General features: G+C 47.6%; 1 protein-coding gene across 1 annotated transcript in view; it reads right to left on the bottom strand.

The window, feature by feature from the left end:
* LOC306954995 (protein argonaute-1) overlaps nt 1-20,878 on the bottom strand; it is a gene marked incomplete at both ends in the record, with an annotated part of 45,584 nt that overhangs the window by 2,509 nt on the left and 22,197 nt on the right. The window contains 11 exons of the mRNA XM_079546216.1: nt 69-263; nt 596-686; nt 1,829-1,988; nt 2,260-2,444; nt 2,874-3,007; nt 3,221-3,343; nt 4,244-4,363; nt 4,640-4,787; nt 4,936-5,023; nt 7,003-7,137; nt 8,347-8,445. Coding sequence (XP_079402342.1) covers nt 69-263; nt 596-686; nt 1,829-1,988; nt 2,260-2,444; nt 2,874-3,007; nt 3,221-3,343; nt 4,244-4,363; nt 4,640-4,787; nt 4,936-5,023; nt 7,003-7,137; nt 8,347-8,445 — 1,478 coding nt within the window. The remainder of the gene's footprint in view (nt 1-68; nt 264-595; nt 687-1,828; nt 1,989-2,259; nt 2,445-2,873; nt 3,008-3,220; nt 3,344-4,243; nt 4,364-4,639; nt 4,788-4,935; nt 5,024-7,002; nt 7,138-8,346; nt 8,446-20,878) is intronic.

Consider the following 20,878-nt stretch of genomic DNA (forward strand, 5'->3'; position numbering starts at 1 on the left):
AGCAGTGCAGCTTATTCCAACAGGAGGGCAGCCATGCAGTGTTTCAGACAGCTCACAAATGAACCAACCTGTCGGAACTGTCCTTCAGAGACCCCATCCCTATAGAAGATGATACGTGTGGGCTTGAAGCGCGTTGACTTGTAGAACTGGATGAGAAGCTCCCTCACCATGGAGGCCAGGTCTTGGATGATCTCCTGCCTGGGCCGCTGAACTCTCACCGTGGCACAGTAGCGGCTTGGATGAGCATCCATACTGCCTACAACCTTTGGGAGAACGTTGCATGATTAAAAGCAGCCAGTTCAAATCTACACAAAACACGCTAACATCATCAAGCAGTATTAATTCCTTCATATTACTTCCGCAAAAGCATTCTATTTAACATGATTGCCTTGATTTAAAAATCAAAATGCTCCGAGCACAAAGTATCAAGCACTATTTTTCTTTTAAAGACACTGTTTTTGGTAACACTGAAAAGGTGTAGCAAGAATGAGGGCATAATCCTGAAAGACATCTGACAAACACAGGCCATGAGTTGCATTTGCTGTTCTAACATTTACCAGAGATGAAAGAACAACGTCGATTTCACAGAACTTACAGCAGCTATGGAAGGTTTCTTTCCATCTCCAGCAGGAGGGTGAGTGACATCGGCTCCCAGAAAGATCACGGGCTGCTGGAACACTGAAGGTCTTCAAAAAAAAAAAGAAAAAGAAAAGTGCTAAGTCACACTTGCAGATGAACAGCTGGTGCTCAAATGGGCCTTTGTTTCTATTTCAGCTGCACAACACAGAGAGACTTTCTTATCAGGTACTCCAGCCAGACCTGAACAATGAGATCTTTGTGTGCTGAAAGCAAACTTCCACAACGCTAACGGTCACTGCGAAACACTGCCACTGAACTGCAGGCACGATTCTAGGGGAGAGAAGCCAAAGAGCTGCACCTTAACAATGCGGGCAGTCTCTTACAGAAACCATTATTCTACCATTTGATTCCACTGGTGCTGGGAGGCCAGCTAAGCAACACTTCAGTGCTACCTCAGCCCTGCAACAGATGGCTGCGCTCGCAGCAGCACGCACGTTGGTCTGGCTTACAGGAGACAAGGACCAGCACGATCTCCCACTGCTTTAAGATATTCTTCCATGCACTTCTCCTTCAAGCTTAAACTCAAATTCCATTCTTTCAGGAATCCTCAGGGAAGAATTTCTACACCTGTGCACTCCAGAAGTTTTTTTCCTGGCTTGCTTAGCGTGTATGTTCACTGTTAAAGAACTGATATGCTCCTAATAACAGTTAGAGACCACCAGAACTTCTTGTCTTCAGGACTGATAGACTCTTCAGAAGAAAGCATGTGAGAAAGAGGGGAGCATGGCTTAGACCCAAACCCTGCTGAGGGCTTCAAAGCACCTGGAACTCAAGCACAGAGATTACCTGTGCAAAGAATGAACTGCTTAGCCTAACAGCGTGAGAGAAGCAGGGTGCAGTCAGTATACTTCTGCCCTTGCTGACAGCACATTGGCACACTAATCAGAACAGATAGTCCTGTGGTGTGTGGCAGACTCCTAAACCTGCAGAAAACTTCTAATTGACACAATATTTCAGCACCTCCAGAACTGCAGCTGTTCAAATCTTTGATACTGATCAAGCATGGAAAAAACACAGGAGCCTTAGCTCCCAGGCCAACAACTATTCAGGGCCCACACAAGAAGAAATGCAATTCCAGCCCATATCACATACTACCAGAAGGACAATTCAGTGTAAGTTTTGGCTACAGTTAAACGCTGGCTGCCAAGTATCAAAGAAAGCCCCAATACATCTCCACGCAGATTCTTACCGTTGGTGAGGTACAAGGATGTTATTGATTCCTCCTAATTTAACATTGATCTTCAGGCACAGGTTTGAAAGGGTCTGTGGAGATGTTTTAATGACATTTTTGACTTGAACACACTGCGTGGCCATTCCCAACAGTGTATCTCCCACACGCTTCACCTCCGCTGTGAAACCAAAATCAGGATACAAACTGAGTCCATTTGGAACTATTGCCACGTTCTGATCTTAGCTTACATCACAACAGTTGAGACGTACATACTCTGTAAAACAGCTTTCTATCTAGCTGAATGCTCAGACTTGCTTCTAATTGATTTCAACTTCAGACAGCACTGGTTCCCTACGCCTAATGAATGCTCCAGAACAGTTTTGTGACACGCCATGCATACGTTTGAACGATGCTTCACCAAACAGGTGAAGACCAAGGGATTCCCTTACCGTACACCGGTGTTTTTCCTGGCAGGATGACAATGATGAGCTGAAGCCCTGAATAGGTGTTCTTGAGGTGCCGAAACATGGGCTCCACACTGTCTGCACCCTGGGCATATTTACAGAAACAGGGCTGGCCCTGGATCGGCATCCCTGCGTCCTTGGAGATCTTACGCAGCTGGTCTGTAAAACCCCTACAGATAAGGAGTTTACTGGATTTTTGCATTGGCAACAGCACACAACAACCAAAGCAAAAACAGGTAGGAGAACTCTGTTACTCCTATGAAGAGAAGGATTTCACAGAGCTTTCAAAGTAGCATTTTTAAAGCACTCGTGTGAAGGCCAGGCAGCTTTGAAACAACACAGGTCAGAATGGAAAACAGCAAATCTGGGGGCTTTTAGGACTGCATTCATAACAGTAAATGAAAGAAAATACAGAGCAGCAATATCACAAGACTCAAACAGTGTTCTGACTGCAGCTTCCAGAAAGGAGGTTGGATTCTTTCCTTAACATCCGAGATGATTAAAGCCAGTTCAAAATCATTAGATCTCTCACATCCATGTTTTCACTAAATGGTTTCATTACAAAAGCAGCCCAAAGCCTGAACTATGACATGCCTTACTTCAGTATTTCTTCTCTGCATTGTCTCTGCGTTGCAAAACAAGCGATAGCCCACATTTTGATCTCAACACCAGTGTGGAATTGCTTCCCTCGCATGTCCCAAACTCCATGGCTTGGGGTCGCTACTGTTCTGTTCTGCAGGAAGAAGAAACACAGCAACATCCACGTGAGCGAGAGCAAGGAGCTGCGCTGTTTACTGCTTCAGAACAAGAGAAAACAAAGCCTGCAATCTAAACTCCACTCCCTGTTCTGCACGAGGCAACTGAAGGGCTTGAAACAGCCGACGCACGTTGGGAATCGCGCGTCAGCCATCGGCACAGAGGCAAAAAGAAAAGGTGCAGAGCTCACCCGTCCCCCGTACTGCAGCATCGGTGCGGGCAGCACGCGCCCCGTCACGTGGGCCATCTCGTCCCGCACCTTGAACTGGAACTCTTGAACAAACGGATCCGCGTCGTAATTCGCGCTTCTCACCTACAAGAGTTTCCCCGCGTTACACAAACGGAACTCATGCAACAAATCGGTGCCGCTCCGCTCTAAAAGCCTGGTAGGAACGCAGCAGAAACGTCCTACAATCCCCCTTCTCATTGGAAAAGGCTCCGATTCAGCTGCTGATTGCTCAACTGCCGTGAGACACTGGATGAGATTTTGTGTTCCCTTAGTCACTCTGGGGGCTCACTTGCATTATGCTCATCCAAGAGCATTTCGTTCGCTCGCTGAATAGATCAAAAAGCGTTTTCCTTTTGAAATAAGAACACTTCAACTCCTTCAATTACTGCACATTCTTGTCTTCTGTGTTTTCCTGAAGTCTTATTTTAATTGAAAAATGTTGGTTCGCTTGTCAGCTCCACATCAGACCATTTCAAATCTGTTTATCAGAATATTCAACCAAAAATACTCAAGTCTTACATTCTGAATCAGAGAAAACTGCTGGGATACGTGAATTCAGCAGCAGATACGTAAGAGATGAAGACAGTGGAGTCACGGAGTGACAACATTTAACGTGTGCTGAGGAAAGCAGTCCAACAGTTGAAAAACAAGACTGAGGCTCAGGAGACCTAGATTCACTTTTCTGATACAGATCCCTCGGGTGATACTGAGCAAATTTCAAAATAGCAATAATTTATAATGCCAGAATGATAAGAGGAAGGAATGAAAGAGTTACGTTGGACTGAAGAATTTAAGAATGTCTTACAACAAAATGGTTTGTCAGTGTGTGACCAGAAGCCCCTGACCCAGGAAACCTTCAACCCCACAAATGAAGACACTGCTTGCCAGTAAGGCAGTCAGCTATGGCCTGTAGAAGAGTTGCCAGGCTGGGGTTCAGAACCATTGCTGAACAGCACCAAGACAAACAGAAATTGAAGAACTCACCAATCTGCTGATTTCCTCCTGCCTGTCTGGAGCAGACCTTGCTGTGGCCTTTATCATAGTTGATGTCTGATTGTCCGTTAGCTTCTTGATACACCGCTGGCCAGCCACAATGTTACATACCTTGAGGAAACATCAGCAGCATTAATACAGAGCATTTAGAACCAGAGAATTCATTAGAGAATTCTACAAACCTCCAAAGTGTTTAAGCAACTGCACGCTTTCCCTCAGTTCCCATCGTTCAAGCACTTTAAAAACGTAGTCATTAGTGAAATAAGACAAAGGGCACGTAAAGAATCTGTAAATATGCAACACACCTGCACTGCAAAGTGCATTCCTTTGTCTGCAAAAAGACACTGCCTGAAATAACGAGCTGACTTATCAGAATAAGTTCCTTACTTCTAAAGGCAGGTAGGTGTGTTTCTGTTCCTGTCCCACTTGCAGGCAAGGCAGATGAGGATACTTCAGCTGGAGGTTGTATTTCTCTCTGAAGTACTGTGCTACTGTTCTCTCCACAGTCTGGCCATTTTCTAACTGTAAAGGAAAGCTGGAGAGAGACACGTTTTCATCAATCAAAATTATGAAAAGCTTAGCTGGCAATTATTAGCACGCCCAGAATGAATAAAGTTAGATCCCATTAGATATTCAGTGCTAAGCTTCTGCACGTCTTACACCCTGACAAAAAAGCATCTTACGTTTGATGACTTGCAGGCCTCCTGGTCACATTACAAACACGGTATTTCCGTCTCATCGTTCCACAATGAGTCACTTCTACCTTCAGACCTGCACAGAAGCACCAAAAAACCCCATGTCACAGCCACAAAACAACTCGCACAGGAGACACAAGGTTTCTTATGAAGGGGTGCATTCTAACCCAACACGTTCAGAGCTCAAATAGCGAAATACGAGGCATCGTTCTCCACATCTTTTCTTAAATTACAAGTGGACTTCTGACTAATCAGGTATTTTCCTCCAAAACACATCATAATGCACAGTATTGAGCGTTCGATGTCACCTGAATTCCTCAAGGCAGTTTCATTTAACAGGAACATGACCAATCTCTGGTAAACACAGGGCTGTTTTTACCACGGTTTTTTTTTTGTTCTCATTCTCAGTGCTGCGTTCCCCTTAAAAACTGCACTTACAGTAATTGAAAAGGCAAAAGCAGATTCCTTTTCCTTGTTCCTTTTTCCTAGCCTTGTAGCCATACTCCGTCTGTAACTTCCTTTACTTTCACTGGCACCCCAGGCATTGCTCTCTATGCACAGTCAATGCCAACAGCAACCCCAGCAGCTCATCTCAGCAGAAAAGGCAGTTGGAAACAGCACTGCCACTCAAATTATTTCCCCTACCCTCCACCAGTTGAGGCTTTTGAGAAAGCTGCGTGATGTGTCCTGTCCAGGTTTGTGTGGACTGTGGGCCACACCATGAATAAACCCATCAAGGCAGGTCCCCAAGTCCCAGGGAGCAGATGTCACCCTTAGCTTACCTGGTGCACAGATATCCCAAAGAAGCATTAAGTGTGCTTCACTGATTCCCAACAACATTAACACCAGCATCACTCAGAGGAAGGCATCACCAGAAAACTACAACTAAGCTAACAGAGCATTAAAGAAAACACAGAAAAGGAGCCATGAAGCACTGTGGTCAAGTAGAAAAGGGCTGTGAATGTGTATCTGGAACCCATCAAGTGCTCTGTCATCAATCTGCCGTGACACTACAGAAGGAACCATCCTCCCACCGAGCTGCACACACAGGCTGCAAATTCTGTAAGGCAGGGTTTGTTTCACTATATATGATCACATCTTGGCTGGAGTTCCCAGACAGTACATCAATAAGAGTGAAGGTAACCTCTTCGTATTCTCTGACTGCGGTAGCAAAGTGTCTCAGGCATCCAAGATTAAGAAGAGACAGCGTCTCCTTCTCCAGCTGTTGGCCTCCCAGAATGCACAAAGATGGGTGTAAGGAGGAGACATGTTTGGACTACCACATCTGTCCTAGAAGGTACGTTTCCCCTCCCCAGCTAACAGCTATTCCATGAGCATACTGCTTTGTAAATATAGCTGAGATCTATTTGTCTGCCAGCCAGTATTTCAGCAGAGTCCAAGCTTTCATCAGTAACACGAGTGTTCCAGAGCAGAGCTCCGAAGAGCTGAACTCCTTCAAAGCACCTCTCTCTGCAAATCACACTGGAATGAAAGGATATGGGGAAAATGCAAAGCAAAGGAGCATATATGGAGTGAAACTACGCTAAACAGTAGCTTATGCAATTCTTTTGGAATGGAATTTGGCCTTCAGCTGCAAGTTATCAAGCGGTACTTGTTTTTCCATACAGCAAACAGTTATTAGAAGTCACTGCAAATAGCATACTTTCAAAGAATCAATTAAGTTAGCTTCAAAATCAATGTTCGTTTTGCCTCAGCATTTAAACAGCAGGAGACCTACAGCACAACACCACCACAACCTCAGTGACCCCTGCTTCTAAAAGGTTAGCAGCCAGCAAGGCAAACCTGCCTACCGCCAACCAGGCGACGAATGCTCCCCGTTCCTCTCTTCAAGCCATGGCAACACCTCTCATTTTGCACCTTTCCTTTCTGCAGAACCACACTGCCTCATTCAGGACTAGAATTACTAACGTGATGCACTGCAGTTCTCCTGGCAGGCGCAGGTTCTCTTTTGATGTGTGACGACCAGGGGCGTTTCCAGTTAAACTGAGTCCCTAGGATGACCCTGCAGGGCAGCACAGACCCATTTCTACTCACCCTTTATCTCTTTGGTGAATTTTACCCGATGAGAATCAGTCAGAGGTCTTGGTTGTTCATCAATGTTGTGAATGTCAAGAACTTCACACATAAACTGAATCACAGGTTGTGCTTTGTAGAAGGCAGTGGCAGAAACTAAAAAGAACAAAATACCAAGAAAACCAAAGTCAGAATGCCCTGAAACAGCAGATAAATGCATGTTTTTTTCAGATTCCAAGTAACCCTCAAGAAAATGCTGAGCAGCACTCATTCCTCAGAACAGATTAAGGAGCCTTCCTTCCAACAACCACAGTGACACATCTGTCTCCAGCTTCGTCATCGTACAGCTGCTTCGCATTTCTGAGTTTTGGAAAGGTTTTTCTCCAAATAACATCAATTTCTAGAGAGCTGTCATGTCCTGAAGAGACTCTGAGCTACAAGCACAGCCAGCACCCATATCTCTGCTGAAGACTTTTCAATGTGTAAAGCTGAGACTATTCAAGATGCAATATGATGTTGTCAATGATACGATCTGCCCAGGGACTGAAACAGTATTTTTTAGCCACATGAGCACTATTTTAACTACACACAAATTAGGTTAGCATAGTAATTAGTGCAACCTTTGGTCTACCAGCATCTCTTACCATCCTGCACACCGGCAACCAAATCACATGAAGAGACAATAATGTTTTTAAACAAAACAGCTGACTTGTTCCATGGAAGTAAGATCACAATCTGCTTAGAGAAGTTATAAGCAAGCGATGAAATAACTTCTAGTAAGGAATGTGGCACAAGCTACAGCCCAACACAGTAGATATAATCCATACTTTTAAAACCTTAAATAGCAGCAACACGGGACAGCTGACAAGCGCTTCGCTGAGCTCCCAGATCTCCTGCACCAAAACCACCACATCCCTGTGTTAAGGCAACACAACATTCTTCAGACATGCGTCACCCCAGCAGCCTGCCAGCCCTACATGACACAGCCCAGCCAACGCCTCCGGATGCTGATCAGTGAATGAACACACACAGCTCACACCCAGAGACCAGCAGCGTGCGGCTGCGCTCCCACAGCAACACAAGCGATGGAGAAACACTCTGTAAAGAACCTTGCATGAGCTTCAGCAGCAACAAAAGCACGTGGCAAGGTACAAACATCATCTTCAGAACCTCAAACCACAACGTGAGGTCATCAAGCCGTAATGAAGTCAAAGCTCTGGACTGTCTCATTCATAGAAAGGACTGAAAAAGCCATCCAAGAATAACCGCTGTGCTTTTTAATGCTGAGGCTGATGGAATTCCAAGGTGACTCGTATTCTTGGAGAGAAGCTTTACCTCCACTCTTAGCTCCGAATCTCAACTCACCATCAATGTTGAGCATCATCTTCCACATGGCAGGCCGCACAGACTGATGGAACCCAAACCAGACCTCCCTGCCGCCCCCCAGGGGGTGATCGTAGCCTTCTGGAGCTGAGAAGAAGGAGCGGCCCACAGGGGTGTACCTGGTGAAAAGATGAGCACAGCTTAACGCCACCTTCCAAACACAGGATAAACATCTCTGGCATAAGACTGTAACAAAATATTATTATGTTTGCAATTTTGTGCACGAGGAACCTCTGTCAAATTTAAACGGCGCTCTCAATGCATTGCAGTGTTTTTAAATGTAGACAAAACATTTACTTCTTTTTGCAAGCAGCAAATTAACTTGTTTTCCAATTTCCAGCTTCAGTACAGTATAATTTCCATTACAGCAGCACACTGGGCTGATCCTTGCACTCATTTTGCATATTTTACAAGCAAACTTCTCTCAGTGTATACTGCATTAAATTGTGGTGGAAACAAAGAAATACAGAAACTAATGCTTTCCAGGCTGCTGTTACACGTCTCCAGCCTTTAGCTCAGGATCTAGGGTAGCTGGAGAACATTAGAACATTCCCAGTTACACCCAATGAAAACCACCCGTGCAAATCCACCATGCTGGCTACAGCCAGCAACCAAAAAGGAACCCCAACTGCCCAAATGCAGCAAAACTGATATAGCCTCCCCTAATGTTTCAAAAGTAACAGGCATGGTTAGGACAGCTGTCTACTCTCAATGATGTATTGAGATCACAAGAAGCATGCACCATTGATGGGTGTATCAATGAATTAAAAAGACTCATGCTTTCAGACAGTCACCAAGTGAGTGGGATTTGGCTCAACTGGAACAGAAAACATGGGAGCAGTGCTAAGCATACTGTAAGCTCTCCATAGTTCAGCACAGACCTAATACAAGCATCCCCTGCTTCTTGATGTTTTCAAACAAGTGCATCACCTGCTCTGCAGCTTAAATATCTACAGAAATACACAAACATCATCAGCTTCTATCTCCCCAGCTCAGCTCATCAGCTGTGCTGTGTGCGGGAATGACCACTCTTTCTTTTCAGGATGAAGGTGTCCCAGTGGGGATCCTTCAGGTAAAGACAGACCGCAGGAAGACAGTGAACCTACTTCATGGAGGGCAGGTGTCGTAGCACCACATCGACAGCATGAACAGGGTTAGTGCTGATAGGTTTGTCTAGTTCCAGAGGCTCAGGCAAGGTTCTTCCTGTCAAAACTTCATGCAGCAAGTGCCAGCTCACCCGAGAAACAAACTTTATTGACACTTTGAAGGGACGATCTTTTCCACCTTCTCCTGGTAATGTCACATCCAAATCCACCTGGGTGGGCAAAAAAAAAAATAGCAGCAGCTGAATTCTTGAGTTTGCTAGCCTGCCCTCTCTATGTAGCACCCAAAACAAAAGGCACTGCTGGAAGAGAACCATTTTCTTTGCATTTATTGAGCTGGAAAGCTGGGAAAGAAGTCTACATAACCTGAAAGTTGCCTCAGCTTTTGAGATCAGCCTAAGAGAAGGGATCAAGACACTTGTTTTCTAAACAGTGGTTTCAAACGCATGGCTCACTTTGTCATCGTGGCTATTAATCACAGTGAAACGCTTCCCTGTGCTGCAGGAGGGCACAAAACATGTTCTTCAAGTCCCTGGCTTTCTGGAGGTGGCTTCCAAAGGTCTGAATGTGCTTAGACCTCTCCACACTTCTACAAGACCACAACACTTATGGAAAAAAGCACTTAGTAACAACTTTTCAATACAGTATTTAGAAAATACAGTTTCAAGAAAGCTTTTGGGTGTAACTTAGAAAAGTAAATGGAAGAAGTTGGAAGAAACGAGTCTCAATAGCTCAAAACTGTCTGTTAAACGTCTCTCAAAAGTTAAGCTGGGCTTTCTTTTGCTTTTCTAAAAAGCTGTAATAAGTGCCATCTGTTTCTCCACTTATCTTACCCCAGTAGTGGCCACGGGAAGTGGGTTGGCTGTATAAAGGCTTCTTTTCCCATCATAAACTGGTCGACGGTCCCCAAATATGGTCACTTTAAAATGCTGCACCATCGAGTCCACCACCTCCCTGGAAAAAAAGTTGGTATTGACACTGAAAACGTCTGCAGGGAAGTTTCATACTGGAACATGCTGATATTCCAAGAAGGTCCTTCTCACATCACAGCTATGCTAACAGATCTACGCTAAAGAATAAAGCCTTGACCAACTCAATGCTTCAGAACCAGAAAATGCTGTTGGTGAAACAGCTTCAGGAAGTACCAGAAATGACTGAGGGCTCTCTCTCACCTTTACTATACAAAGCAAAGATGCACTAATCTGGGAGGAAAGACACAATTAGGAAAACCCAGCACAAGGCCACAGTTGGAAGCAATGCCAGGCCGTGGCAGAAGTTAACTGCACTGCATACCTAATAATATCAATCTGCTCTCCAACTAACAAGTCTTGGATTCTGTTTACATTTTATAAGAACAAAACAAAACAATGTGTCCCAAGTCTTTGCTCTGACATTAATTATTTAATATTTCACAATAAAACCAAGTAAAAAACGATCAGATTTGTGCACGGTTCAATTCAGCCAGTTTTCTTCTCCGTGTGTTGACAGCAATACAGAAAGCAGTAACCTACAGCAAATAGATGGAAGCACTGAATTTACACTTGAGATGGAAGCGTTTTGTTTCCTTTTTCATACGAAAAAAGCCTCCTGGATACAAGCAGCACACGCATCCCCTGCAAAGGGACTTCTGCAGTACCTCTGAAATACGCCTTCAGGTTTTGAATTCTTTGGACATTCTTTGTGTTTCGGTGGCACTGCAGACTCTCTTCATGCACTGCAATTCCCTCATTCTACAGAAATTACACATTTTCCTTCTGAAGCATAACTAGCACTCTCACAAAGCAGAAGCTTACTCATATGCCATTTCCTGACCAGGCAACATTACCCAAAAACACTTCATCACAACAATAAACACCAGCTTCCTCTTCAGCAGGGCTCATGGCAGCTCTTGCACCTCGCAGGTGGAGCTTGGAGAAGGTCAAACTCTCCGCTTTGCGCTTCTCTATCACAGAAGTGTTAAAACTCAAGTTTTTCCATTGGCATCAAGCACAGCACCGCACTGAGCCGCTTTAAAAGAACCTCTGGGTGCTCAGCTCTCCTCCAGAACAAGCACAGCTGGCTAATGGAAACACTTTAGGAGCCAGTATTTCTACCAGGAAAAGTCCCTGCCTCCAGCTATGCCCTATTTCTGATGCCCTGAAGAACAGAGGCGCTGCCGAAGCAGTCACAAAGCTGTGCCCACATTACAGCACCTGGTCACAACTGAACCGACCAGAACCTGGAGCAGCCTCTGTACCCATCTCAGGTTCTAAGCTACACAGGGACTCGACTTGCTCCAGTACGCCTCCCTGCTTAAAAACATCAGCAACGAGAGAATTTAGAAACGTCACTTTCTTACCTGTTCACCCTCCGAGGACACTTATCTGGTTTGATATCCACCTCATAGAGGTAGACGTCAATCTTTGGGATTTCAACTTGGAAGCAGTTGGCCAGCAGTTTAATGGGCTTGCCCATGGTGCCATAGCCAGGCCGCCTGGGCACCATGAGCAGGGGCTGAGCCCCGACGGGTCCTGTCAGAGAGCAAAGCAACACGTTAGAAGACGAGCACAGCAAACAACCTGCATTGCAAAGCTACCAGCTTCTCTCTCAGTAGTTTCAAAGGCTCCTCACATCTGTAGGCACGCTTGCTGGCCTCCCATTAAGACTCATTAATCCACTTTCTCATTCTTAATCAAGTCCCCGAGAGGTCAGGCAGGCACCTGTGTTCAATGCGACACATCACCGGTGAGATGCATCCTGTATGTTGAGATGAGGGCCCTCGGCTCGAGGTCCTGCTTACTCGTGCCTTCCAGAACCAAACAGTAGTAAAACATGGGCCACACTTGAGCATTTCTGCTGGCCATGTCATTTAAAAGCACCTCTTGCTGTTGCAGCAATAAGAACAACGTGCTCTGCAGCCCGACCTGCTTCGAGTTTTACAAATTACTCATCACACAAATGTCACAGCGTTTGATTCAATTAGTTAGAAGTTCTCCCCTCCACTCCCACTCAGTGACGCAGACAGCAATTCCTGCCCACTCTTTTCATAGAAGAGTTGAAATGTCAAGTGCCGGTACAAAAACATCTCATTTGTCTTTTGATTAATCTCCCCCATTCCTGGAACAGGCTGTATGATTTTGAGGCAGGCTGTGTGCTGACCATAGGTGAACACCAGAGCGAAGTTCCACGGTAACATTTGCCTTTCTCTACCCAGAAACCTACCAAAAAAATTCTGCGTGGGTTGGCTTCAAGCCATAAAACAGAACAAAAACATAAAACAAGAGGCATCATTAAGAACACCCTCACAGTTGATGCTTATGCAAAATGAGTTCCAAGCATCTGTTCTCCTCACTTTTTCTTCATTTTAATACTATGAAATGAGTACAAGCAGCCCTACATTTTACTCCAGGCATATTTTCAGAATATAAGCATATGTGAAAAGTTACTACCAAACATTTGAGTGACATAAGTGACTCAATAGCTCATTTTAATATTAAAAGAACATGCATGGCATGGCTCATCTGTAGTTTCTATCTACAAGAAACGTGAATAAAACTGCTGAAATAAAGGTAATCAAAAGGATTAAAAGGGGCTGATTGCTAGAATCAGGGCTGCCCAGTCCCCCACCACAGCTCACATACAAGCTGTGTCACTGTAGCTACAGGAACAGAGCTGGGCTGAAGGCAGCACTGAAGCTGCAAGCGCTGGGCAGGGAGTGCAGCACCGCTGGGTGAGCGCCGCTCCAAGTTCAGCTCCTCAGCAGAGCACAGAAGCGCTGGATGAGACAAAAGCCTGCACAGCTTTACCCCCAGCACTGCTGTCCCATCACCTGCACTAACAAATCCCAGCTAGAGCAAAAGCCTGAAGCACAGAGGTGGCACTGGATGCCACACACGGGGCACGTTCCAGGCCCAGGGAAGCAGCGCTGTGCCCACAGAGCACCGCGGGGAGCAGAGAACTGCAGATGAAGGCGTTGGGATCGGAGCCATTGGAGCTGCTCCAACCAAGGAACGAGAAGCACAAGACTACGTGCTGTTCAGGAACAGTTTTTAGACGTTCTGCTGATTTGTGCAGGATCCCTCGGGCAAGTTCACAAGGAATACAAGCAAGCTGCAGCTCTGTTCCGCCCCAGCCCAGCACTGAGTCGGCCGTGGGCACAGCACAGCTCCCAAATGGCTCTGGTGACTCACAGCGCCTTGGACCCACGTCAGGTACTGCCAGTGACCAAAGCCAAAGCACTGAGTGCAGGACTGCTCTACGCAGCATTGAGTGTGACTGACAGCTGCTCTTCCGTGTAATTCGGCCAAAAGCACAGGAAATCTGTCACGGTGCTGTGCAGCACAGGACCATGGCAGGTTTGGGACCAACCTGTGTGTGACAAACTGCTGCTACTCTGCCTTTACAGCATCAGTACGAACACATCTCAAAAACGCAAGAAAAAGCATTCACCAGTTATTACTGATCACAGCAGCTGCTGAAACCAGAGCGTGTGAGCATCCTCCAGAACAAGGGAAGATCCTCCCGCAGTACGGAACGCAGCTTCCACAGAGCTCACAGGGAAGGAAAGGAACCGATGCTGTTAGAGGGCTGAGGGGGGAAACCAACGCATCAGGAAGTCAAATAAGTGCTGAAAAGGTAACTCTTATTTGTGGAGCATCCTGAAGAAAACAATCCGACGCTTGCAGATACACAAGAAATACGGTTTCTGGTTGGGACATGACGTTAATTTCCAGTGGGCTCAGCCGGTACCTGCAGCAGAAACGCATGGACCTCCCCACAACATGGAAAAATGCAGAACTTTGGAGCCAGATCCCCCTTGTGAAGCTCCCACTGCAGCCACACCATTTGCCAGAAGGATGGGGAAGACACCAGCAGCTCTGCTGGGATCCGAGCCCCAGCACTGCTCCTGCACGCCGACAGCCCTGCCGAGGGCTGTGCACACTGGGCTCACATCCACTGAGCGACCCCACAGCTCAGCACAGCACGCACAGGACCTGCAAGCACTTGCAGCAAACCATGCTAAGAAAAACTGAAGCTTCAGGCACGCAAGGCAGTTTTACAGCAAGAAGAAATACTGCTTTCTAGCAAGATGCTAACAGAAGATAAGGGCTTCCTTACACGATCCTTCTGCAGGGAAGGGAAGCCAGTACCAGGCTTCCTGCAAGAGATTAACCGCTTTCCCACTGTGGGCTTCAGCATTACAGAAGTTCAAAATACGATCAGTTAATAGCTTTATTTTTGTGTATGAAACAGTTCTAGACCTCTCAACGAAAGGTGGCTGAACAGTTTGGAGGCTGTGATGGAGGACATGACAGGGATGGGCTCAGAACAGAGACCCGGCAGCATCCAGCAGGCAGAGGAGGGGAAGGATCCCCTTTCAGAGGGCCCCTTTCTGCTTGGGCTCAGAGGCCCAGCCTGCGGAGCTCAGAGAAAATCCTACCACCAGCAAGACATGAGTTAACTCTAGATTGAAAAAACAGGGTGAGGAGATCCTGGTTAAGCATCGGTTTCCACAATCGCGCTCCTTCCCTATGCCAGAAATCACAAATTGCCTTATTTCTGCAGCAGCAACCTCTCTGGGTGGCATTACATTATTTATGAGTAATGCAATCCACGTTTTCTCAACATCCCTACTTGCAATTTAGGCTTTACTTTAAAAAACAAATAGTTGCAGACCGTAAGTCCTGTTAGAACTCATCGCGCCATCCATCCGCCGCTGCTCGGCTTTCAAGTTTCAGATGCAAGCAGTTGCCATTTCCCCAAGAACTGCCTGAGAGCAGAACAGCAAGATCCCAGACACACGGCGTAGGACTAAATTTAGAGCTACACTACCAGAAAATAAAAATAATTCCTTACAGTTACTGAGCAACACTTCTTTAGACATAACGCTGAAATCTGCTCTACGCCCTCCGCGAGTTTCGCGTGTGAGGAAAATTAAAAGGAGCAAAAAATTAACGGTCGATTTTCTTGTTTTCACAACACTGCAGCACAAAGAAGTGAGAAACAACACCTGACGAACGTTGAGGACCAAATCAATTGGTATCCAGCTCTAAGCTTAGTTAAAGGTAAATGCTTCCATGGCATTCCAGTTATGAAACCCATCCCAATGCAAGAGAAAAATGGATTAGTGAGATCTTGCTGACCCCCTGCTGTCTGTCCTCACTGCAGCTTCCAGCCTTGGGACCATTGCAGAGCTCTCAGCCCATCCCAGATGCCCAAAGCATCAGCCAGATGCTGCCTCTCAGTTCTTTGCTGCAGGACTCACTGGAGCTGCACACAGCGGGGCACTGCTGCTCGACTGCTGTCATTTAAATGCAGACTGGATGTGTTGAAAAGCCTCATATTCCTGCCATTCCTTCAAAATTAGCTTGGGAATTAGCTCAAGCTACATCCTACCTGACAATTAAACCACTATGGAAGTAAAGCAAAGGGGAAGAAACCATTTGTAAAGTTCATACTCTGATTCCAACAGCTTCCACTGCAATTCCACTGAGGCGAAGTTCCATTGTAACTCACATCACACACATTCCTGACTGGAGTAACTGTTGAAGGCACTTATGATTCATTCCCCCTTTCTTCTCAACCCCACCCACAAAAATACAACTTCTAATGGTCCTCCCAAGCCACCAGCCTCAACACAGCAAGGCAAACGCTCTGCATTCTGTCTGCCCTAAGCTCCTACAGAAAACAGCCCACAAAGATTAAGCAACGATGCCTGTTGTGCTTCATTAAAAACACCAAAACAGAGTCAAGAGAGCAACACAACACCTTAACACTAAAAGCTCTGGGCTTGGAAGGGACAATTTACGAGCATGTGGACACACAGCACTCTGACTTGGTCACAGCACAGAGCACCAACTCGCAGCAGCAGAGCTTTTACAGAGCCCTGCAGAAGCTCTCCTCACACCTCCAGCAGAAGCGTGATGCCGGGCACCAGATTCACACTGCAGCTGGGAGCTGCCTTCACTGTGCTTCACTGATCCATCTTCTCCACTTCCTCTTCTGTGACTTCCTTCACAGGAAGGGCTGTGCATCTGAATGTCCTTCCTCTGACACAAGGCAACTTCAGCCGTCATCTCACTGCCCAGCATGGTTTGTGCCCAGCACTGCTGATGGCAGAGTTCCCAGGTGCTCAGGGCATTAAGCAAGCACGGAACCTCCTCATTACAGAGGACACACAGGGAGGAACGCTCAACCCCAGAACCAGCACTGAACCACTTCAACACACCCTGCTAAAAACCATCACATTACAACCTAACCAAAGGGAAAATCATTCCGAAGAGAAAACCAACTCATTCCTGTGCTATTCTTGCAAATCTGAGCCCTGTTACGAAGCAGCTCGATTCACGCCGGGTTATCTCTGTAGTTTATTTAACACACACAGATTGTTCGCATACCACCCAAATTCCGTGGGATTGCTAAAATCCAGCACTTTCCTAAAATGGTTTCAAATCCATCACTTAAGCTCATTAAGCGAGGACACGGGCAGCAAGCTTTTCCAGCCAAATCCACCACGAAGTTCAGCCTCTGTACAAACACCAAAGGCACCCATGTGCAAAGAGCTGGGACTGCCCTGCTTGGCACCTCCAGCTCCCGCCTCATCCCCACAGCACCTGAACGGCAGCCCTTCCAACACACCCAAATCCCTTCTTTAGATCTCAAACCACATTTTAAACAGGCGGCGCACAAATAGCGAGCCCGCGCTTCCCAAACCACGAAAGCCCAACCGAAGGGCATCGCATCGAACCGCCCCGAGACGCCTGCAATTGCTCCTAGGCCCAGCAGCCACGGACACAGCCGTACGTTCAGCCACCGGGAGACGCCGACATCGCGAGCGGCGATGCGTTGTGCGCTGAAAGCCGCGGCTGTGCGGCCGATGCCCCGCGGCACCCCGCGCTGCCGGGTTACGCAAGGCGGCTGCGCGCCGCGCCGGCCCGCGGCGTTACGAAACGCCGGGATTCGTCCTGCGGGTGTTCCCAGCTCCAGAGCGCGGGCGGCAAAAAGGAAGGCCATCCCGCTCCCCCGGGAGTGCCGCTCCGCCCGGCAGTGCCGCTCCGCCGCGCCGGGCCCTCGGGACGTGAAACCACGCGGCGGGGGCACGCAGCACCGCCAGTCGCCGCGGCCGGGCGGCGGTACCCGCTTCTCCCCTCCCGACTCGGGGCCGCTCGGAGCCCCGCTAGGCCGCTCACCTGCGCTGCTGATTTCCATTCATGGAGCTGGGCGCAGCCGCTCGGGGCTGCGGGCTCCGCCGCTGAGCTGAGCTGGGCCGGGCCCGGGCCCCGGTCGGGCTGCGCTGGGAGGCGGCGGCGGCTCCCCGCTCCCTTTAGGCCGCAGCTCGGCGCCTCTTCTCGGCCGCTCCCGTCCCCTCAGGCGGCGGCAGCAGCGGCGGCGGCGGCGCCCCCCCAGGCGGAAGTTGCGTGGCCGCCCCGCAGCCCCGACTCACGCTGCCGCCCGCCCGCCGAACCACCAGCCGCCGGAAGTCCCACCCCCGCACGCCGAACCGTTCGCCCTTCCGGGGAGGGGCGGTGCTTCCGCGGAGGGCGGGAAGAGGCGGGACCGGAAGTGCGTAGAGGCGGCGCGGGGAGCGCGCGAGGCTGGGCGGTTGCCGGGCAACGGCGCTGTGGGCGGGAAAGGTGGCGGGAGCGCCTCCGTGAGGGGAAGCGCGGGGCCGGGCGGAGCGCTGCGCCGCTGCAGCCGGGAGCTGTTCCAGTTCGACGCCGTGTCTGCACTGCAGCGTACCAGACGTGCCCCGTGGCAGCCGTTCAAGGGTTACGATGACTTTTTGGATTCCTTAGCCGCCATCCCAATGAATTATGCTGCGGGTTTTTTTAGTCGTCACCAAAAGAACAGCAACGAGCGGAGCCTTGGCCCTGGTTCAGCTCAACAGCGAGCAGTTCCCATGTAGGGCCGCAGCACAGAGCCCTGCTCCCTCAGCACACAGAGGCCTGAAGCCTCACCCCCCGTCCTCTGCTGCCCTCGGAACCCAGGGCTGCCCTCCGGCTCGCGTGTGTTTGTTGCATTTGCAGGGCTGTGAGAGCATGGCTGGAGTGTGGGAGAAGAATAAAGGCTGACTGGCCAGATCTGCGTACATTCAGATCATAGGGCTGCCCTGCTCTGTGTCTGGCAGTGATTGTAGCAGAGTTCAGTACCAGTCCGCTATTGGAGGTGATACTGTAGGGGTTCTAAAAGCATGAACGCTTAAAACAAACCACTAGAATGTTTCCTTCTTTCAGGATTTAAATGGGGAAATGCGATCACCACGATGCAGCCATAGGGCTGAGGGCGAAGTCTCCATCTGGGCACTTCCTGCAGTCCGGGCTGCTGTAATTGGAGCCCAGCACCAGAGCTCAGATGCCAACCCAACACCTGACACCACGGGCTGACAGAGATCTGCTTCCCAGACCTCGACCCAGCGGCACAAAGCACCATTTTCTGTTACATCTGACTTGGAAACAAGTCCCCTGAAACTGCTGAAAAAGATTTCTGCTATGGAGTAGGGCTCTTTTTATTTGTTTGTTACAATGTTAATAGCAGGAGAAGATGAACAGAACTCGTAAAGATGCTCAGTTCTGTGCAGTACGTCCACATCAATTAGCTAACAAGTACCTGCATGCCATTGGCAAACGCTTCCCTAAAATTGCTTCGCATTATTCAAAAACCCAGAGTTACAGCTCAACTGCTAAATAATTCAGTGCCTCAAGGAATGTGGATACATGTTTGTAAGGTAAAGCACAAACAGATCCACAGAACTCAGAGGATGGCACACAACCTCCCCTTCTGTACCCATGACACACACCTAAGTTATTGGCATGGGTTTGCAGAGGACTGTGAAGTTTGCAGATAATTCTAAAGCTGAGAAACGTAGAGAAATCCAGAGGATAAAGTTTAACCCCGACCCAAAAGGAGTCTGAAAACTTTTCTTAAAGCATCTTGGAGCCAGCTGCCCTTTACAGCCCTCTGAGCATGAAGTGAGCCTCACACAGAGCACGTGCAGCTGCACAGCGGGGCCGTACGGCCATTGGAAGCATCCTTCCACAGCCTCATTCCAACAGAAAAGGCCAAACCGACCGGCCGAGGGCAGGAGCGGCGTGCTCCAGAGATCAAACCCATCCAACCTGCAAACAGCTGAAGTCAGCTGTGTAAACGCACCCAAGTTTACCTACAGCTGTAGGGACTGTTTGAACAGGGAACAAAAGATCCAGGTAAGAAACCAAGTAGCGGTTTTACATCAGGTCTCGGATTTGAGTCCAGGCAAATCCAGAGAACAGTCCTGCCTTTATATTACTTGTCTCAAAACCACGCGAGTCACGCTAAGGCTCCAAAGCCGAAAGCCCAAAGTGGCAGCGTATTTTGGTGTGTGTTTCTGCCATTCAATAACCCAAGGAGCTCCAATGAAGTCCTTTCTGGGACAGATGGTATTTTAATGAAAAGTGGAATTTGTTGTCATCATCCAAGAAGTTTTAAGCGCGTCGTTGTTCACTTGAGTGTTTCTCTCATTAAATTGGGCTAAGCTGGAAAGCGAGGGGTTTTGGATCCTCCACAGCATCTGATGCAATTCAGCTACAGTCAGCATTTCACCGCTCGTCCCCAGGCCCTCTGCAACTGAGCTCAGCACTCAGCACGCACGCTTCCTCCTTCCCCACGCGATCTGACTCAGGAGTGTCACCCCAACATGTTCACATTGCTTTTATTTAGGTCTTCTGCCAACACTTACAGGGTAACAGACACTTGGGACTGCAAAGTCAAAGTTGCAAGCAAAAATCAGAATTAAGGCAAAAAAAAATAAAAAAAACTTAAAATAAAAAAAAAAAAAATCCACAAAAGCGATGAAATCAAATATAAATACAATGTTCTGGAGCTCTTTAATCATCCCATTTTCTTTAATAAAGAGGTGGTTACGATCTTACAGCGTTACCTTTTGGCCTAATCCAGGGGTTTTGTTACTCTTTACCAGTCTGAATTCCACACGTACAAAAAAGAAAAAGAAAACCAAAGTTGATACCCAACCTTTAAAATATACGCCATATTTTCTTAATAAAATAAGTTTTGTGCTGCTGCTTGTTTAGTAAGTACTGTACATCAACTGTTCACATCTATTCAACAAATGGACCATACAGAGTTCAAGCTAAAGCAAAAAAAATAACCGCAAGAAAAATCACAACCCAAGGAGTGTTTGCAAACACCCCGTGTGCAGTTCAACACTTGTTGTATAAAGGAGGTACGAAAGGGGCTAGAACTGAACACAAAAGCACTGGAGTCCCCATCAATTTTCTTTCACAACTATTGAAGTGCAAATCACTCAGGCAAGATATGAATTTCATTGTGTTTATTGCTGTCCTGCTGTCTGGCTTCCCTTCCTAAAAGAACGACCTTCTTTTCTTTATTCACGCTCATTTTCCAAGAAGAAAACCTTCCACGAGGCAACGCTGAAT

The sequence above is a fragment of the Tetrao urogallus genome, assembly GCF_951394365.1.
Source record: "Tetrao urogallus genome assembly, chromosome: 23".
NCBI lineage: Eukaryota > Metazoa > Chordata > Aves > Galliformes > Phasianidae > Tetrao > Tetrao urogallus.